At 35.4% G+C, this 20624-nt stretch overlaps 1 protein-coding gene across 1 annotated transcript in view; it reads left to right on the forward strand.

Annotated features, from left to right (window-relative positions):
* Positions 1-20624, forward strand: part of TTC6 (tetratricopeptide repeat domain 6) — a 219694-nt gene that overhangs the window by 179856 nt on the left and 19214 nt on the right. Inside the window, exons 17-25 of the mRNA XM_059915675.1 lie at positions 996-1146; positions 3841-3923; positions 4861-4937; positions 5360-5520; positions 8524-8658; positions 9830-9979; positions 10802-10942; positions 12215-12328; positions 15351-15470. Coding sequence (XP_059771658.1) covers positions 996-1146; positions 3841-3923; positions 4861-4937; positions 5360-5520; positions 8524-8658; positions 9830-9979; positions 10802-10942; positions 12215-12328; positions 15351-15470 — 1132 coding nt within the window. The remainder of the gene's footprint in view (positions 1-995; positions 1147-3840; positions 3924-4860; positions 4938-5359; positions 5521-8523; positions 8659-9829; positions 9980-10801; positions 10943-12214; positions 12329-15350; positions 15471-20624) is intronic.

The raw sequence follows: 20624 nt of genomic DNA on the forward strand, positions 1-20624 counted from the left end.
TTTAGAACTTCTGACTACATTTTGTTTAGTAAAGCAAAATAAAAAAGCAAATACCATTAGAACACAGGTTCAGGAAGGAACAGACTGAAAGTTACATACACTAGTCAGAAAGCCAGGCTGTAAAAAGTAGAATTTAATTAAATAATTCCCCTTCTTTCCAAAGAAGTATTCTTTAAAATGGGAGGTGTCAGAAAGAGTAACAAATCATGCCCATTCTGTGCCAACGGGCAGACTGCTTACTTAGCTTATTTAAGGTAAACTTTGAACTTGACTTGGGAAAAGTCATGGAACATGGCTCCACAATGGCCACAGCAGTTTTCTTTGGGATATTTTTGAGTCAGGAAGAGAAAGAAATGGGTTTCAGTTGCAGAAAGCCAGAAAGTGGGCAGTCGGTAAAAGGGTCAGGGCTTCTGTGCAGTTGGGATACAGAATGTGTAGTTTCCTCATTTTGAAATAGAAGCATGGAACAAATAATTTGTAAGGTTATTTCTACATTGAAAATTGTTTGATTCTAAGAGAGAAAAACAACCTTTATTTGATATAGAAAAGCAAATGGGTTAATACCTCTGTGGAGAGGATTTTTAACACTAAGCCTCGAGAATATTGCTCTTTCTTACTGTTCCTCACCCTTTCTCTTGGCGAATATAACATAGCTTGAGGCAAAAACTTTTGAGTTGAGGAAAACTAAGCTTGTTATCCAAGATAAGTCAAGATTAAGTCAAGGAAGAGTGAAGTATTGCTAAGAGTCTAGGAGACTTCAGGAAATCAGTTCCTAGGACAGACTTTACAAATGTTTATTCCTAACTAAGGATTTCATAAAGGTGTTTATAATTTTTAATAGAAAGTATTTAACTAATTTATTTTGCTTTAGGAAAACATTGAGAAAGAACCCTGGTATAAATTGATGTATGTATTTCATTAGGTTCATTTATAATTGGAGAACATCTGGAATAATTAAAATGTCTGAGAATATTTTGCTTTCTCATTTTTTTTAGAACCATTATTTTGGCTTATATAAATATTGGCCTCATATATCTGCTACACCTGGATAACTACATTGAAGCCACTTGGTATTTTTCTGAGGCTATTAGACTTGAGCCTATGTATATTCAAAGCTATATTTGTCGAGCAGAAGCCTATCATAAGGTATTTAAGGTTTGAGAACTTTGATTTTTTTAAAAAGTTTTAATTTTTTGAATATTTGTTCACTGTAATTTAAAATATGTCAATGTATTCTTTTTCAGCTAATTACAGAGCCTAATGCATTTATAAACAATACATATTAGATAGATATATTGATCTATAATGGGTGGGTATAATTATAACTATAATTACCCACTTAAAAATCCTCTCCTGATTAGGTGTGAATTTTTGTCTTTCTTTTTTTTTTTTTTAAATAATGCCTGTTTTTTTCTTATTACAAAAGCAATGTATATTTACCACATGTAATATATGTATGCAAATAAGAATACATTAAAAACCATCCATTATTTCATTCTCTAGAGATAACTACTGTTAACATTTTAGAGTCCATCAATTTTGTGTGTGTGTGTATGAGGAGGGAGTGAATGGTGAGTTCATAGAATGGAATCTGTGCATAGAATGGGGTCCAAATCATTCACACTTTCCTTTAAATTTTGTTTAAAATTTACAAGTTATTTAAATTAAAAAAATAATATATCCTTAGTGTAAAATTCAAACAATGTAGTAAATAATAAGAGCTCTCTCTGACTCCAACCAACTTGGACTTTCCAGAGATAAAGACTGTTAGCTGTTGTGTCTACCTTTCAAAATAGATATTCCCTTCTACTGCTCCATCACTGACCGTCCTGTCCAAGACACTGATTTCTCACCAGGGTTATTGCAGTAGCCTCCTGGTCTTCTTGCTTCTGTTCTTTATTCCTTTTTGATGGGTTTTCAAAACAGCAGCATAGTGATCCTGTTAAAACATAAATCAGATTATTTCACTTCTTTGCCTGGAACCCTTCAATAGCTTCCCTTTGTGCTCAGAATAAAAGCCAAATCTTGCAAAAGCCAAAGGCCTACAAGAGCTCATGTGAACTGGCTCCTTGTTACCTTTCTGCCCTCGTCTCCTACAAGTCCTCTCTTCACATTGGTTTCAGTCAGGATAGCCTGTTATGCTGTGGAAAACAACAAAAACAAATAAAACTTCAAAATCACCATCTTAAAATAACAAAGGTTCATTTCTTGCTCACACTGCATGTCCATTGGGAGTTTGCTAGAGGCTCTGTTCTCATTGTCTTCATCTCAGGATGCAGTGTGACTAAGTCCTTACCTTCCTGATGATAGAAGCAGAAGACTCTGGGGCCATTTTGGTATTGTCCCCAGGGCAGGTTTGCTTTTGATCCCTGTTGGGAAGGGGTGGGGATTGTGTGTGGCCCTTTTGCTTCACTCCCTGTTGATGGAGCTGAGGCCTTATGGGGAAGTTGGAATTTCCTCCGAGCGTATTTAGAAACCAAAGCACTAGCATAATATCAAGGTGTAAGCACATATATTCAAAGACTCATTGTTCTGAGGAGACAAAAACCTCTTCACAGTAATGGTTGAATAAATTATGTTGTATTCACACTATAGAGTATTATATAGTGAATAAAAAGAATAGTTAGAATTATGCCAGGTGATTTGGAGGGATTTCCAAGAGATATTCTAGAACAAGATTTAGAAGACTTTAAAGTGTATACAGTATGATCCCATGTAGATAAAACAATGACAAACCAAACCCTGTGTATGTATATAGAAGAATACATATGCCTACAGTGTGGGTTTAGGCTCCAGGGTAAATCCAATCTAATGCTACCTGGAGAAGTCCAACCCCAGGAAAGCTTGTAAAGACCAGAGAGTGAGCTTCCATCATTCCTAGTCAGGGTGTCCTCAATGCATAGATATGTATGATTGGAACTAGGTGGAGCAATGCAGGCATATGACAAGGTGGTTTATTAATTATACCAACCTGATCAGGGTTAGCTTGAGGAGCAGCAGGCCTGAAGTTCCACAGTAATTCTTAAATTTATTTAAAAACATCTCAAACTCCCTCCTTTTGAATTCCCTCTTTTGACTCCACCCACTATTTCCTCCAAACACTTTGTACCATTTTCACAGGTATTGTCTACTTCCATGCACAAATGTTTTGATCACCATGTCAACATAGTAAGAGGAGTCGTTTGTTGTCCCAGCTTCATTTTGCTGGGATGTGTTTAGTTCCGCCTTTTGTAATTTCCCCAATGTTTGTAAAAATTTGTATAAATTCAGATTATGCTCTGTAACCAGTATTAAGGAAAGAATCATTGTTTACTTTTCATTGTATATTGATTTTAAACAGATATCTTTTTCATCATTGTTGTATTTTGTTTTATTCATTCATTTTACTCAGTAAGTGCAAGCTTGTTTTTCCTCTCTTATTTTTAAGTGGAATTGACTTTTACTTTTTATTTTACATTCCTTTGCAAGCTAGTTTATTAACATGAGTAAAGTTTGGTGTAAAAGGTGTTATGGTTGAGGGAGAAAAACTGAAAAGCTAAACAAAAAGGAAAAACAAACTAGAATATATGATATAATCATATTTATTTAAAACTATATATTTGTGGATCTGTGTAATCATTCTTCAAACTTAAAGATAATTTTAAAAAAAACAAAAGACTTTGCTTCATAAATTTTTTTTTTAACTTCTCTGTATCCCATTTGCTTTGATGATTCTTAAGAAACACGTGTATTAGGAGAGATTCCTGCAAAATTTCTGTATTGAAGGGTGGGAGGGAATAACTATCAGAAAGGAAGCAATCAGTATTATTAAGAGCTAAGTTTCTGTTTATCACTCAACAGTTGCACAAATTGAAAAAGGCAGTAAGAGAGTTATCTTGTGCTATCCACCTTCAGCCAGATGGAATCCAATTATATATAATAAGGTATGTGCATAGAAATAGAATTCTTCTTGGGATAACTTAGTATCTGAGCTAGCTGTTGGAATCCTTAGTTCTTTCTTGATCCTTCCAGCCTCCTTGTTTTACATTTAATCTCCCAGAAATGGCCATCTCCAAACCAGCAAGTCAGATATAGTTGTTTTTGTTAAACTTTAAGATAATTCATAATATAACAGATCTTTCCCTTTGTTCTGTCCTTGCATCAAAACACAACTGTCTGTGTTTAAGTTCTCCGAGGCCTCTCTAGATTACTGGTTAGATAGTTATCACAGATCTCATGAAAGTAAGGTAATATATTTTGATTGTGTACCCAGAGGTACCAAGTATAAACCTCAGATAATTCAGTGAAAAAAAAAGATACTTTGAATTGTATTTCAAATGCAGTAGAGCTTGCTATAAAAGGACCCATTGCAAATTATGAGTTATCACTACCAAAAATATATTATAATTACTAACATGGGAAATGGATTTACAGAAAATGGGAAAATGGACTGGAACAATGCTTTCTGATAAGGTCTTGCTTCGTCTTTTAACTCTTGAACCACATTTTAACAATTTATGTAAATACTTCTCCATTTGTATGCCCGTTAAACTGTGTTTAGCTTTTAAAATTTCTCAGCAACAGAGTATAACTTTTTAAATGCCGATAATTACAAAAAGATTTGACTATTTTTCTTTCAGCTTCACATTTCCTAAATTGTTTTCTTCTCACATCCCCACGCTAATTGGCCTATTTAGACTTACATAAAATATTTATACTTTTCACATTGTTTTTGTCATACATAAGTATGAATAAATGTATTATAATAAGTATGAATAAATGTATTATAATTTAAAATTTTAAGCAACTGAGTATAAAAAACTTTATTTTAGAAAAATTATTTTTAACTGCTTAGAATTAAAAAGCTTTTATTTCTTCCAGAGGACAATATCTTCTTAGGATGAAGTGCTATGATCTTGCAAAGTTCACTATTTATCAAGTAGCAGAAATGACCGAAGGTAAACATAATCAATGTAAAATTATAATATTGTCTTAATTTAAAAAGAAATACTTCTTTAAATTTTTTATACTATTTTCAGTAGCTCTGTATAGATAGCATGAAGGGTTCATTTGAAAGTCAAAGTTAGATTTTGAAACTAAAACTTCAGTTTCACAATTTGTAAAATGCTTCACAGCCTAGTGAATTTTGTGAGAGAGATTATTATAGGAAATACCACGCTTATACTGTTATTTTTTGTCTGTTTGTTTGTAGTTGGAATGTCTTATTGTTTGTTGACAGTAAATAGATTTTAGTATCATATTGATTTATTAATTCATATTGTAAAAATAGATTATTGAATTGCTTGACTGTCTTAAAATAATTATATTCTAAGTCCTAGATACTTGGCAAAGTTATTGATAAATTTTCCTTTCCTTTTAGGTCTCATTGAGTTGAGTCCTATACAGCAAGCACTCATTTATTCATTTTGTGAGAACCATGACAAGGCCATTCAGGTCTTAGATGGGATCACTTCGAATAAGCCTGAGGTCACCATGTATGCTCTATTAGCAAAAGCTCAAATGAAGGCCAAGAGGAACAAGGTGAAAAGTCTTGAGTAATGTTTACTAAACCTATTAATGGAATTTTTATATTGTGCTTGGAATTACTGCTTACATATATATATATATATATATATATATATATTTTTTTTTTTTACAAAACTAAACCATACCATTTATTTATTGATTCTTCTGTTAATTAATATTTGAGTTGTTTCCTTTTGTTTTTTCTCCTCTTAAGAGTAAGGGTAATATTCTTTTTCATGTCTTCTGTTAACATTGCTGGTATGTAGAGAATGTAAATGTTTAACTTTCAAGAAAATGGCACATTGTTCCATAGGGTTGTACCAGTTTATTCTCCCGCCTGTAGTATATGAGTATTCCCATTGATCTCCATCCTCTACAATAACTGGTGCTGTCTACTTTATTTTTATCAGTTTGGTGGATAAAAACTAATGTCTCGTTATGGTCTTAATTCACATTTCTCAGTTTGAGCAAAGGTTGAGGTATCTTTTTATATGTTTATAGCCACTTATATTTCCTGTTCTATCAATTTGCTGTACACATTTTTGTTTGTCTTGTTCATATTGATTTTTGACATTGAAAAAAATAAGTCCTGTGTATTAGTCCTTGGTTGGTTACATGTGTGTCATGTATCCTCTTGCAATTTGTGGCTGGTTTTAAAATTTTCTTCATGATGTCTTTTGATGAGCAGAGGGTCTTAATTTTAATGTAGTTGAATATATCTTTTTTTGTTTTATTGTCACAGCTTTTAAAAAAATTCTTGTTTAAAAATTCCCTCCCTACACCAAGGTCATAAAGATATTTTCCCATATTTTCTTCTAAAAGTTTAAAAGTTCTGCTTTTTTCATTTAAGACCTCACTCTACCTTAAATTGATATTTTTGAATGTGAGATAGTGATAAAATTTCAATTTACCCCATATGGATACTCAAATGTTCCAGTATCATTTATTGAAATGTTCTCCTAAACCAAAGATCTGAAGTGGTACATCTGTCCTATTATAACCTTTCATGTATGTGTGGATCTGATTTTGGGCTCTCTATTCTATTCCTTTGGTCAATTTTTCTATCCCTGGCCTAATAGTACAATGTTTTAGCTACTGTTGCTTTATTGTAATTCTTGACATCTGGTGGAGCAAGTTGCCACACCATATTCTTCTCCAGGAAATTCCTGGTTATTCTTGGGCCTTTACTCTTCCAGCTGGTCAAGATTTTAAATTCAGCTTGTCAAGATTCATTAAAAACCCTGCTGGAATTTTGATTGAATTGTATTGAATCTCTAGATTATTTTTGGGAGAATTGACACCTTTATGATATCAAATTCCTTCTTTGGAATAATCTTAAATTTACTTTAACCTCCCTGAAACCTGAAGTCACTTTTGATTGTGTCCCTCTTCTACCCAATCAATAGTCATGCTCTCTTGGTTCTACTTTCTAAATGTCTCTCAAATCCACTTCCTTTCTCTATTTCTCTGGTCATTACCCTAGTCCAGAACATATTTGTATTTTGTTTGAATTATATAATAGTGTTGAACTCTTCCAAGCTTTTATCCACACGGCTGCTGCAGTACTGTGTTTGGAATGTACATTTGCCCTACGAGAGTGTCCACTACTTTTTAGAGTAGTGAAGGAAAGAGAGGTGGGACATCAGCTAGAGGAGGAAGTGAAGATGTGTTCGTTTAAATTTAAATGTGATGGAAGACTTTATGGACTCCAGGAGGCAATGAAGGGGCAGAGATCCAAAAGCAGAAGGCGGGACAGAAGGAGTTGGGGTCAAGGGCACAGCTTGAGGAGTTAGCTCTGAAAAGAAGAAAGGAAACCATTCAAAGACAGGAGAAAAAAAGATGGACATGAAGAAGATATAGAGACTTTGAAAAGTAAAAATGAGGGAAATTGAGAAGGTGATGCATTTTTTTCTATTGCAAAGGCATGTGCTGAGAGTGAGGCTGGAAGGATGAATGTTGAGGTAAGCTGTAGACATGTGATGTAAACTAAGGGTGGGCACAAAGGACACAGCATATCCAAGTTAAACCTCATTGTATCTTTAGCAATTTAATATAATTAAGAAAGTGGGCTAAAGAGTCACAAGTAGCTGTATTTCTATATATTAGGTAAATACATTGAGTAGCTAGTTATGAAAATGCGTTTCTATTTGGAAAATTGAATTTTTTTCATTAAGAGTTTCAACTATTTTGACAGAATAGTTTAAATGGGTAATTTTTAATGTTAGTTTATTTTCTGGTGTCAATGGAACCCCCTTGAGAGCATAGCAGGACAAAATAAAAGTTGATTAAAACAACCTCAGGGCTTCCCTGGTGGCGCAGTGGTTGGGAGTCCGTCTGCCAATGCGGGGGGCGCGGGTTCGAGCCCTGGTCTGGGAGGATCCCACGTGCCGCGGAGCAACTGGGCCCGTGAGCCACAACTACTGAGCCTGCGCGTCTGGAGCCTGTGCTCCGCAACAAGAGAGGCCACGATGGTGAGAGGCCCGCGCACCGCGATGAAGAGTGGCCCCCGCTTGCCACAACTGGAGAAAGCCCTCGCACAGAAACGGAGACACAACACAGCCATAAATAAATTAATTAATTAAAAAAAAAAAACAAAAAAACAACCTCAGATATTATCAGTGGAGAACTTTTACTACCTAATAGCTGCCTGGCATTCCCTTCAGGAGAATTACTAGGAAATTGGTCATAAATTGGTCTATAAATTTAAGTCTGATTTAAGACTATGAGAAAATACCCTTTAGAATTTAGAAATTATAGTTCCAAAAGTCCACTTGTGTAACCCTGCTTACGTACCTGCCTGTAGGATAGGCACCTGGGTGGGTCAGATTTCCTGCCTGTCAGAAGTCCTCCATCTTGGTGCACTGACAAGATCTGTGTCTTTACCAGGTCTGTGTGTCCTCTTGTGAAATGAGAGTAGGGCTGTGTGCTCAGGATTCTTTTTAACATCTAAGGCTGTTGTGTTAAATAAATATTAGAAAGAAACATTCCCTTCCCTCTCTTTTTTTAAAATCATTATAGGAAGCCATGAGAATGTTTAAAAAGGCGTTGGATATCTTTTCTCATTCTGATAAAGGACGAAATGCTGTAGCAGCTTCATCAGACTGTCTGTATCACTTGGGTCTTTGTTACATGGAGGAAGGCAACTTACAACTGGTATTTTGTATATTTAAGAGCATAGGTATTTTATGGTTTTAGAAATTGTTTCCTTGCATTCAGTTCCATTTCTGAAGGCTACCTAAACAGTGAGTGACTAGTTCAAAGCTTCTTATAAAGCTTGGCTTACTATAGGCAGTCTGCACCCTGCAAAACCTACTACATTGTTGTATTTATTCAAACATTTTATTGTTGCTTGTTTGTCAACACTATTTGGAAGACTAATGCATGTTTCCCACTAAACAAATTTAATTGTAAGAAATTATTATATCAAAATTTCATCACATTAGTATAAATTTACTTATTAAATTGTAAGTACTTTATATTGAGTGCTTCAGTGTAATGTAGAATAAATGGAAAATGATTAGGACACTGTTTGATTTCTCTTATTGACAACTGAGCAATTCAAATCAGAATAAAACCAGATTCATTGAAAACCAGTCGATTCAATTATTATGTATTTATCCAGTATTTGGCTATTTCACACAATTCTCCATTTCAAAGTTTTCAATGATATGATAAATATGTATTTTCCATTGGCTATTTTTGAATATTCCACAACTACACACACACACACACACACACACACACACACACACACGACACCATTCCAGTCCTTATATTCATAGGGGTGGACAGTGTCTGAAACTTGCATCTTCATAACTTTAAAAAAGAGTTGCACTTGATTAGTTGTTCCATTAAGAAATTACAATAAATATAAGATTAATTACAAATATTTTTCATGTTTTTAGCCCTTTTGGACAAGCAGAGGAAACCTAGCTTTGCTTTACAATATTAGGAAAAATTTTGGAGTTCCATTGTTTTGAAATTTTATAACCATATATCTGCTGGCCCACATGGAAAATAAATGTACTAATTCTGATTTCTTTGAAGAAACACAACAGGAAGAATAACGATTAAAGTTACACCTCTGAAAGTATTGTAACAACATGGATTATGCAGACATTAGTCTGGGAGTAAGAGAACCTGTAAACTATAATAATAAATCTGACTTGTTCATAAATTTTTTTGCTCCACAAGGTTCGCTGGGAGAAACATATTTAAAATGACCAAAAACTAAAATGAAAACTTTTCAACAATAGTTATATACTGTAATTTATTAACATTTTAAATTAATACATTCTACTCACTACATGATTTGCTCTTCTAGGCTTTTGATTCTTTTACAAAAGCTGTGAAAACAGATCCTGATTTTGCAGAAGGCTTTTATCAACGTGGGCTTTGTAAAGTAAAACTCCACAAGGATAGTTCAATCCTGGATTTTAATCGTGCAATTACCCTTGATCCAAAACATTACCAGGTATTTAAGTGAACAATTTCAGTGGTTTGGAAAGTGTGTTAAATTTGCTAAAACTATTAAATCTTTAAATGTTATTGTTATTAGTTAGCAACAGTCAGTTAGTTTTACCTACTTTTCAGCAGTTTTAATAATCCATATATCTGTATTTCCTCTTGAACTAAAAATATGATTTCCAACAGGGAAATTATATAGGTAAAAGTGCTTCATGAATTGTGGTGTATACAAATATTGTAAATATTTTAATGTAGCTATTAATAATTATTTTATATACTATGTTATTAATTTTACTTACTTCTTGGTTCGCTGTCACATTGATTCCTGCCTCTTAAGAGACTAGAGACAACACAAAATCCAATAGGTGAAACTCCGTTGGATCTTGATTTTAAAAGCATATGAAATTTGAATGTGGATGAAATATTAGATGATTTTAGGGAAATACTATTAATTTTCTTAGATATACAGTGGTAGTGTGGTTATGTAGGAGAATGTCTTCACGGGAGATGCATACTGGAAGACTTGGGGTGAAGTTTTATTATGTCTACAACTTATTTTCAAATAGTTCAGAAAAAAATAGATGCAACAAAATTGAAAAATGTTAATAATTATTGAATCCAGGTGGTAGGCATATGGGTGTTTACTGTACTATTCTTTCAATTATTCTGCATGTTTGAAATTTTCTTAATAAAAGAGAGTGACAAAAAGTCTATATTTTATACCATCTTTGGGTGGCATAAATTTGTTCCAGCTACCATATATTTGGGTAGAACTGATGCTTTTACTAAAATATCTGTTCCTGCTTTCCTCCTCTCTTTCTCTGAAAAGGCATATTTAAGTCGAGTAGCCTACTATGGTTTGAAAGGCAGATACTCCAAAGCAATCTTGAGTTGTAATGAGGCCATCAAAATTTATCCTCAGAGTGTGCGTGCCTACATCTACAGAGGAGTTCTGAAATACTACAACAAGGTAAGGCAATTTCCTACCTTGTTCTCTGGTATTTTAGAGTGGGTGGCTGCTCAGGTGCCAAGGAGGGACTCACTTCCTTTTTTTCCTCTGTGAGAGGAGAATTGCCATGGTATGAAGGCAGAACTACATAGAAGGCGTTACACTTTGACAGTACATCAAAAGGATTTCAATTCATAATTTTTCATAAAATGGTGATATTTATTTTTGACATTTGCATTTTAAATTGCACTGATTATATATTTTTATTAGGAAAGTAATATTCATTGTAGAGAATTTGGAAAATACAGAGAGGAATAAAAGAGAAGATTAAAATCACCTGTTTTCCCACCATCAAATGGTAATTCCTGAGAGCATTTTGATGTATTTGAATTTTGTCTTTTTTTCCTAATAAAATATAATACATACTTTACAAAATTGTGACTATGCTACTTACATAATCTGTGTTGTGCCCTGCTTCTTATATTTAATCTTTGAAGATACCATTTTTAATGATTGCATAATATTCCACCATAGTGTATTTTTAACCACTTTATTGTTGGACATTTGGATTGTTTGAAATTTTTTATTATTTTACTATTTTAAATAATACAGTTATACACGCAGAACAAAATTGTTACTTGAGTTTATGGTTCCTAAATGGAAATTACTGGGTGTAGCAACACTATCGATATCTGATGCTTCAAGGAATACTTTTTTTCTCCCTGTGTTTCTTTTCTGAACTTTCTTTGTAGCCACTTCATATGAAATAATTTGCAAATAATACCTTAAAGCAAAGGTAAGACCTTGCATTACCTGTTAATTCCATGAAAACTACTATCTATATAAATGGATCATCTGAGGTATCAGAGAAGCATCAAAGAGAAGCAAAAGAGAACATGGATAGAAAACATGACGATTATGTGATATGACAGTGCAAGTGAAGAAGCAAGCAAGCTCTGGTGAATGTTTGCTGGATGAATAAGGCTTGCTTCTCTTTTATCCATAAGAAATTTAATGTTTTCCTTGCTATATAGCAACAATAGAAATAAGATAATCATTTAAAGTTGTTTATATATTGAATTTTATTTGCAGGTGAGAGAAACTTAGCAGTTCCTACCAAGGGACTTTCTTAATTCTGTGAAAGGTTAGCTTGATTGTCTTAATTTCACGGATGATACACAGGATGGTTAAATGAGTATTCCCAAAACTCTGATAGAATCAAGAATTTATTTTACAACTAAATTTCAGTCCATTATGATTAACCCTTCTCACTTAATTATTTTTTCTTTATAGACTTATAAACTAGCGATTACAGATTTAACTACAGCTATCAACATGGATAAAAACAGTTATATAGCATTTTATAACAGAGCATTATGTTACACCAAGATAAATGAACTTCAAATGGTAAGATGACCATCTTAGTAAACAACACTTTAAAGTATTTGGAAACTTATTTAAAGCATGTGTAAAGTATTTTCTTATTATTTTTGTTACAATTTTGGAAAAATAATTCTGTGGAAATACACATAAAACTTGAGAAACCAAAGAACCATTTCAAAGAATATTTATTTTCTTTTTTAGTGCTTACCAAATTTTCTTATACAGTCTCTGCAGTGTCAAATGAAAAATTAATTTTATAATGCTTATATAAGCATTTAAAGGCTATGTAAATTTAAATGTATTACATAATTCTCATTCGAGAAAACGTTTCTACTGATAAACGTGTGCAGAATTTTTAAGCAGTGATCACTAGCAATATTGTTTGCTTCAAAATCTCAACATTAACTACAATAGTTTGTGGAGGTATTTTTTTTACAGTGGTCAGACCACAGATGCAGTAGGGAGTTTTGAGTGATGGTTTCCAGCTCAGGGACCAGTGACCAGGATTATCTGTGCGTTTTGAAGGCCTGACTGATGGCTGCAGCAAACCTTTTTCTCTATTTGCCCTGATGCAGATGCTCCCAGTGTAAGCCCTCTTTTATATTTTTTAATCTTACCCCTTCTCCACTCTCTCCTTGCTGGTTTGGTTCTTTTCCAGTCAGGATCCCTCACTGGGGAGCAGGTCAGTCGTTTCTTAGTGTTCTGTCCAATCTCTTGCTTCCCTTTCTGCTGTCCACTTGTTTCCCTTTCCTTGTTTCTATCCACTTCCATAGTCAATGAAGCATTCTTTAAAAGACTGCATCATGCACCTGCTGCTGTGTGTGGGCACACTCGCCCAGTTTCCTGGAAACTTGGAAAGTTAAATCTGTTTAAAACATTTAGAAATTTAGTAATTTATTTGCTGTGGAAGGAAGAAGTTGAGAAACATTGTTTCTAAGAGGATGTAGAATTCCTGGTAACCGGATTATCAGGTTTCCTCCAGAAATGTTGACAAATGAATAACTAATTTTTAACACAGGCTGTTGTAAACCATTCTAGGAGCTAATTAAAGGATCATTTATCAGAGTAACCTGCACAGCAGGTATCTTTGACAGCTCCCTCCCCACCCCGACTCCTGCCTTTTCTGGGTAACCCTGAACTGCAAACAGTGGTCTGGGTCGGGGCAGGGAACTACTATCTTTGTTATCTCTGATGTGTAACAGAGCTAGTGCTCCATGAATGAAGAACACGAAAAACTACGTAAATAGAAACCTAACTAGAATAAGAACATACTGGTTATTTTAGAGCTGCCAGGTACCCAACGCTTTTCATCCAATGGGCTCCTTTTACAGATGAGGAAATGAGGTTAGAAACACATCCAAGTCACACAGGCAATAGGGACCTGTATCGGTGTTCGCAGGTTTGTTTGCTTCTGGTTAACAGTCTTTAGGTGGCTTTGTGAAACCATCTGACCTCCAGCATGTGGACCAGATGTCATTTAACAGTGTCACCTCCTCCCTTTTGTCTACCTCCACCCGTTTCTCAGCATTCCTGCCATAACAAGACTGAGAAAACCCAAGTACTTTGTGCAGAAAATGCACTCCCAAGATATGATTTCATAAAAACTAGAAAAGGTGAATTCTGGTTCCTATCGCCTTATATTAATAAAAACAGTAACAGTTACCACTCATTTAGGGCTTATTGTGTGACAGGCACTGGGCTAAATGCTTTACCAACATATAATCAAAATATTTTAAAGTGCACTTCTACAACAATATGATGAGTTATTAATATCCCGTTTTTGTGGATGAGGAAACTGAGGCTTAGTGTTAAGTAACTTTCCCAAGGCTGAAAGGTTAGTAATAATAGCAGAGGCAAAACACAAAGCCTGCTCATTGTGACCTTCATGAAATCTCATTTCCCAGCTTTTGTTTCCTCTTGTGTCACATATTCAGCTGCTTAGTGGATTTCTAAGGCATCTTGATATATATACAGGTTTTCATTCTGTGATTCTGTGAAAGGAAAGTGGCAAACATTCTAGTTCTGTTTTGTTTTACAAGTGCTACAAATTATTTTTACAGCCTTGTCAATGTTTATTTATAGTTATGCCACAATATACATGTAGGATATTTAATTGTACAATTCTTTTAGATGCTTGAGTGCCCAATCATGAAACAGTAGAGGAGAACCACTAAGCAAATAGTAAAATACTGTTTTATTTGCATTTTCAGTTAGCATGTGCTACAGGCATATATGATATGATTTGGGCCTTTTCTGATGAAACCATGTGGCTCTTTTGGACAAAATGTTCAGAAGGAAATGAATTAAGAGATTCAGCTCCAGCCCAAATTTTGGATGCTCCTAGTACCTGGTACAGAGTAGATGACCAGTAAAAACTTGGCTGTTCATTGAATGAAAAAAAAAAAGATAAAAAATGGAGAGAGGTCCTCTGAGTTGATTCTCAGCTTAGACTAATATCTTAAAAAAAACGAGAATATTGAAGTAATATTCCAACAAGTGCTTATTTGTTAGTTTTATTAAGATCTGTTTTCATTGCTTTATGATGTATTCATTCAACAAAAATTTATCAGATGCCTAGTATGTGCAGGCATGGTGCTAGTTACTGGCTTTACAATGGTGAACAAAATGGATAATCTGTGCCTCCATAAAACTTAGGTTTCAGTGAAGAAAGCAATAAATCACTACAAAGAAATTAAATTTCAAAAGGTAACAAGTGCTCTGCTTTAATGTCAACAGTCATTTGGTGAAACTATTAAGTTGGGGAAGGGTGTTGCATCCCCGCTTCAATCCATACACAATAAAAGTAGTTCACAGATGATTCACAGATAACATGTGACGTGCAAGCGCAGTGCACACTGCTTATTAGGAGGGAGCAACATCCACAGTATTTAATTAAGGGAAACCTTTAAATCTAACAAATGATTATTTTTGGCCATAAATTTTGTCACATGAAAGAACTAATTATGAGGTACTAGTTTGTCCATGGTCAATGCAGTAATGCTCTAAAGAGTTGACTTTAGGTTGTAAGTGATGATTTCATTTTTAGGCATTAACAGATTATGGAATTGTGCTTCTCCTTGATGCTGGAGAAACTGTGACGTTAAACGCCTTTATTAATCGTGGACTCATCTACACAGAACTAGAGCAGTTCAGTTTTGCATTAGAGGTAAACCTTTCTGTTTACTTGTAAAAATGAACCCGCTTGATTTTGCATGTTCACTTCTGAAAACCAGTGAAAAATTTTTCTTGATAACAAATGGCAATATTAATGAGCAATAATTCAACTTTAGCAAGAATTGTGTTGAAATACTTTGAATGAGTAATAGAAGCTTTGCAAAAAAAGTGTTTTTTTACTTTGTTTTTTAATACAGATAAATAGCCAATATGTAAAAAAAAAAATTCCGAGTTGATGAAACATCAAGACTATCATCTCCCCTAAGGGAGTGTCTTAGCTACAGACAAAACTCAATAAAATGATTTATGTATCATTTACTTCGCTGCTTAGTGCTCTTTCTCATTCACAATTTTCCTTGTATTGATATTATTTTTCAACTTCTGGAGTCATCTTTTGAGATTCTGTCCCACAAAATTACTTATTATTAAGGAAGTGTCTGAGAAACTGTATTCTAGGCAATTTACACTATGGTGAAATGTAATTTCAAGGGTTGAACTCCCTTAGGTTTTGGTTTTGAGGTATACCACTCAGAATTCCCTCAGGTAGGGGAAGCTTTGTTTGGTATAGGCAAAAATCTGTGGAACTCTGGGCAATAGTGTTGGGTGGAGAAAGTGAGGAAAATGGGGGTTGGAAGCAAAAGACCTCAGCTGTTGGAGAATTAAATGAAGGGCCTGTGTTATCCACCTAGTAAGTATTTATTTAGTACTTAAGAATAACATTAACTCTAGTTATCGCACACTTACCACCTGCCAGCTTCTCAATAATGCTGCACAATTTATGATTGTAACTTATGGAAGAGGAAGCTGATACTCAAAAGAGGTTAAATCAAGTCTTAGTCAGCCAGGAAGTACTGGGGCAAGATTTGAACTCAGGTCTCACTTGATTCCAAATCCTGTGTTCCTTCAGACAAGGCATGGTACTGACATTGGCATTGAAGATACGGAGACAAATATCAATAAGACAGATTTCTAGTCCTTGAGGAGCTCATAGTCTGGTGGGAATCATTCTTGATCCCTCTCTTTCCTCACATCCCACATCTAAATCATGAGCAAGTGTGGTCAGCTCTGCTATCAAAACATATTTTAAATTCAGTCATTTCTCATTTTTTGCCACTGCTCTCCTCCTCCTTCCAGCCTCCACCTTCTCTCCCCTGGATTACTGCAGTAGCTTCCCAACTGGCCTCTCTGCTTCTGCTCTTTTCCCTCTACATGCTGTTCTCCACACAGCAGCCAAAGAGGCCTCTTAAAAACATACAGCAGAGCAAGTTATTCCTCTGCTCAGAACCCTCCAGTGACTTCCCATCACACTTAGAATAAAATCTGAACTCTTGACTATGGCCAACCAAGACCCTAGTGACCTAACTGCTGCTCACTGATCTGACTTCGTTGTCAGCGTTCTTCTTTTCTCCACTCAGGTTACTCCACTCTGGCCTTTTGCTATTCCTTGGAAATGCCAGGCTCCCTTCCTGACTCAGGGTCCTCACACAAGCTGTTCCCTATGTGTAGAATATTCCTCCTATTGGTTCACACCCTCGTTTCATTTCAGGTTTCTTCTCAAATGTGACCTCCTCAGTCAAAAAGAGTATTTTAATTGAAACAGAATATTAAAAAATTAAAATAATCCCAAATAAGTCTGGAAAGAGAAAACAAAGGAACAGAAACAGAGGAGACCAGCAGAAAACAAATAATAAAATGTTAGACCTAAATTCAACCTTATCAGTAGTTACATTAAATGGAAATTGTCAAAATACACCAATTGAAATATTGAAAATGCCAGATTAGAATTTTTTAAAAGTCCCAACAATATTCTGACTGCAAGAAACACACTTTAAATATAAGATATAGATAGGTAAAAGTAAAAAAGCTGGAAAAAAAAATATGCCCTGCAAACACTACAGGCCTGCCTTGGAATTATTGCAGGTTTGGTTCCAGACCACAGAAATAAAGTGAATATAGCAATAAGTGACTTTTTTGTTTCATATAAAAGTGCATATAAAAGTTATGTTTATACTGTAGTCTATTAAGTGTGCAATAGCATTATATCTAAAAAATAGTACATGCCTTAATTAAAAAATACTTTATTGATAAAAAATGTTAAACATCATCTGAGCCTTCAGTAAGCTGTAAGTTTTTTGCAGTAGTGACATCAAAGATTACTGATGATCACAGATTACCATAACAAATACAATAATAATGAAAATGTTTGAAATATTGTGAGAATTACCAGAATGTGATACAGAGACACGAAGTGAGCAAATGCTTTTGGAAAAAATGGAGCTAATAGACTTGCTTGAGGCAGGATTGCCACAAACCTTTAATTTGTACAAAGTGCAATATCTGCGAAGCACAATAAAACAAGATATGCCTGTAATTAAAAGCAAAAAAAATGTTTCTCCCCTCTGCAAATTTAAAAAATTAATTTGAAAAATTTTAAAAAAGAGGCTGGCTGAGGTAGACCAATGAAGTAATATATGACTGAATAATAAGAGGGCTAAATGCAGAACCAAGAGAGAGCAGAGTCTTAAAACCTAACCAGGGAAACATTTTTAGTGGGAATGATTGATTAACAGAAAGGTCAGGTAGGATGAGCACTGAACACATGTTAGTTAATTGATAGTTGTGTGATCTTCATAAGAACACGGGAAGTAGAGTGCGGCATTTAAACTGGAATTGTTTAGGAAGTTAATGGTTAAGCTTGTTGGATTGAGAACATTTGTTTATTTCTTTGTCCTCTTGAAAACCAGGAAGACAGTAAAGGAATAAAAAAGACATAATCCCACAAGGTTAAAGGTAGTGGAGAAGAGGTGCCAAGACACCCCAAACTACCATTCCAGATTTTAAAGCTTAAATATGAGTGGGTAGCCAAAGATTCTACACTTGAGGGAAGTAAAATAAAGAGTAAAATAAACACATTGTCATAGGGCTATGGGAATGGTGGGAGAAGGGGAGGTGTGTGGAGTGATGCTGTAAGGTAGCTAAGTTCTATCCTATGTTGGAAGTTAAACATGATAAAATACTCATGTTATTTAGAAATTCAGAGGTAAACAGCAGAAGAAATAACAGCAAGATGTAAAAATGGTTGACCCTGGGGAGCGGGGCTCAGCGATAAGGAGAGGTGGCGTGGGGCATCCCTGTAAGCATTGTGAGTTTTCTAGTTTCATTGGACCCTCTACCCTACCCTGTATACATGAGTTACTTTGAGAAAAATAAAAATAAATTTAAAAATGCCTTTAGAGGCAGTTTACAAATTACAAAAGGAAATTGGACTTACTAAACAACAAGAAGTTGATGGCGTTTGGGGACATGGAGATGGTGAGTGTTGACTCTGCCTTCAGAGATTGATAGTGACAGGAACTAGAAAGACAAAGCCGTGTGTAGCTTGCGGGCAGGCAGGTTTGAGGGAAGGCATACTAGGTCGGGGTGGTGAGAAAAGGATTAAAGTTACAAAGGACAGAAGAAGATGATGGAGCAAGTTGCCAGAGATGGGAAGGATGAGGTCAAGAGCGCATCCTCTGACACACAGGAAGACGGTGCAGGCGAAGAGTCTTACAAATAAACTCATCAGCAGAAGGAAGGGAGTGGAGGGAATTTGCTTTGTATGTGAGTGACTCTGTGTGGTTTGTTATTTATGATCCATATTAGAAACAAACCTAGTGCAGAAGAGGAAAATCATAAAAACTGCAGTTAGCTTTTTTTAAAATTAATTAATTAATTTTTGGCTGTGTTGGGTCTTCGTTTCTGTGTGAGGGCTTTCTCTAGTTGCGGCGAGGGGGGGCCACTCTTCATCGCAGTGCGCGGGCCTCTCACTGTCGTGGCCTCTCTTGTTGCGGAGCACAGGCTCCAGACGCGCAGACTCAGTAATTGTGGCTCACGGGCCCAGTTGCTCCGTGGCATGTGGAATCTTCCCAGACCAGGGCTCGAACCCGTGTCCCCCGCATTAGCAGGCAGACTCTCAACCACTGCACCACCGGGGAAGCCCTGCAGTTAGCTTTATTCTAAGTAATCCTAAGTCATCATTTGTGTCTGTTGCTGATAATGTCTAATTACCATGTAGCATCACAATGATTTTATATATAGAGTCAAGCTGACTTTTGTAAGTTTTATGTGATTATAAAACTAAACTTGGTATTCTCAGCCTTTTAAGTTTGTGGTCACTCCTCATAACTCCTAAAGTTAATGGGAATGTTTGTAATAAATCTCAGTTACACTGTAAGTTTGCCCCCATTTCAGAAAAAAAAAATTCTCTTAGGGGAGTTATCTGGTAGCATATTTGATTAGACAATAAATTTCTTATTTTCTTCCAAATAATTCCATTTAGTATCAAAATATGCTGGGAATCTAAGTGGGGAGTCCATATTCTCAGATGGGTCTGTGACTAATACCCTTCTCCTCCAGTAGGATCCAAGAGTGCTCAGTTTGACCGTACTGCTCTGTCTTCCACCCCCAGTATTAGCAGAAAACTTATTCTACCCCCATAAAACAGCCATCTTCCTCTCTCTAGTACAGCCAAGGAAGGTTTGTGGGAGGATGAGGGGGAGGGGAAGGGGATGGAGGAGGAGAGGGAAGAGGGAGACTGTCGTTATGGTTGGGTCCTCCCTTGTTGGGTAGAAACCAGAACTCTGACACTTGCCCTTTAAGATTGTAGAATGCCCACATCCCAGCCTCCTGGAAATGAGAAAGGAGTCTGGAAGGGTTTCCTTTAGTCACTCCAGGGGACGATAGAGTACCCTCCACAGTCTAGCTTGGTCAGGTGAGCTCACAACCAAAACTGCCCAAGAAGATTCTTGCTGAAGCAGTCCTCTGGGAAAAAACAGAGCCATTTTTATTCCTTCATAGGCTTTGAACTCTTACTTTCGGAAGGTTCCTTCCCATTTTATGGCAAACATTGAAATCAATCTCACATAATTTATGTATATATGTACACACACAAATATACATATATATCTCATTGCAGTTGACATGATCTTTTGATATGTAGATATTTCGATATTTTATTTATTTCAGTTTAGTGGTGTTCTTATTTTGCTTCAGGTTTCAGTTGTTGATGTAGGGCTTTGAAAAGCTAAAGAGCTTCAGACACTGTGTCTCTGGTGGCACAGCGGCAGGATCTCTGGCAGACTTAGCACTTTTTAGTTCTCTTAACCTC

This window comes from Balaenoptera ricei, chromosome 2 (genome assembly GCF_028023285.1).
Source record: "Balaenoptera ricei isolate mBalRic1 chromosome 2, mBalRic1.hap2, whole genome shotgun sequence".
NCBI classification, from domain to species: Eukaryota; Metazoa; Chordata; class Mammalia; order Artiodactyla; family Balaenopteridae; genus Balaenoptera; species Balaenoptera ricei.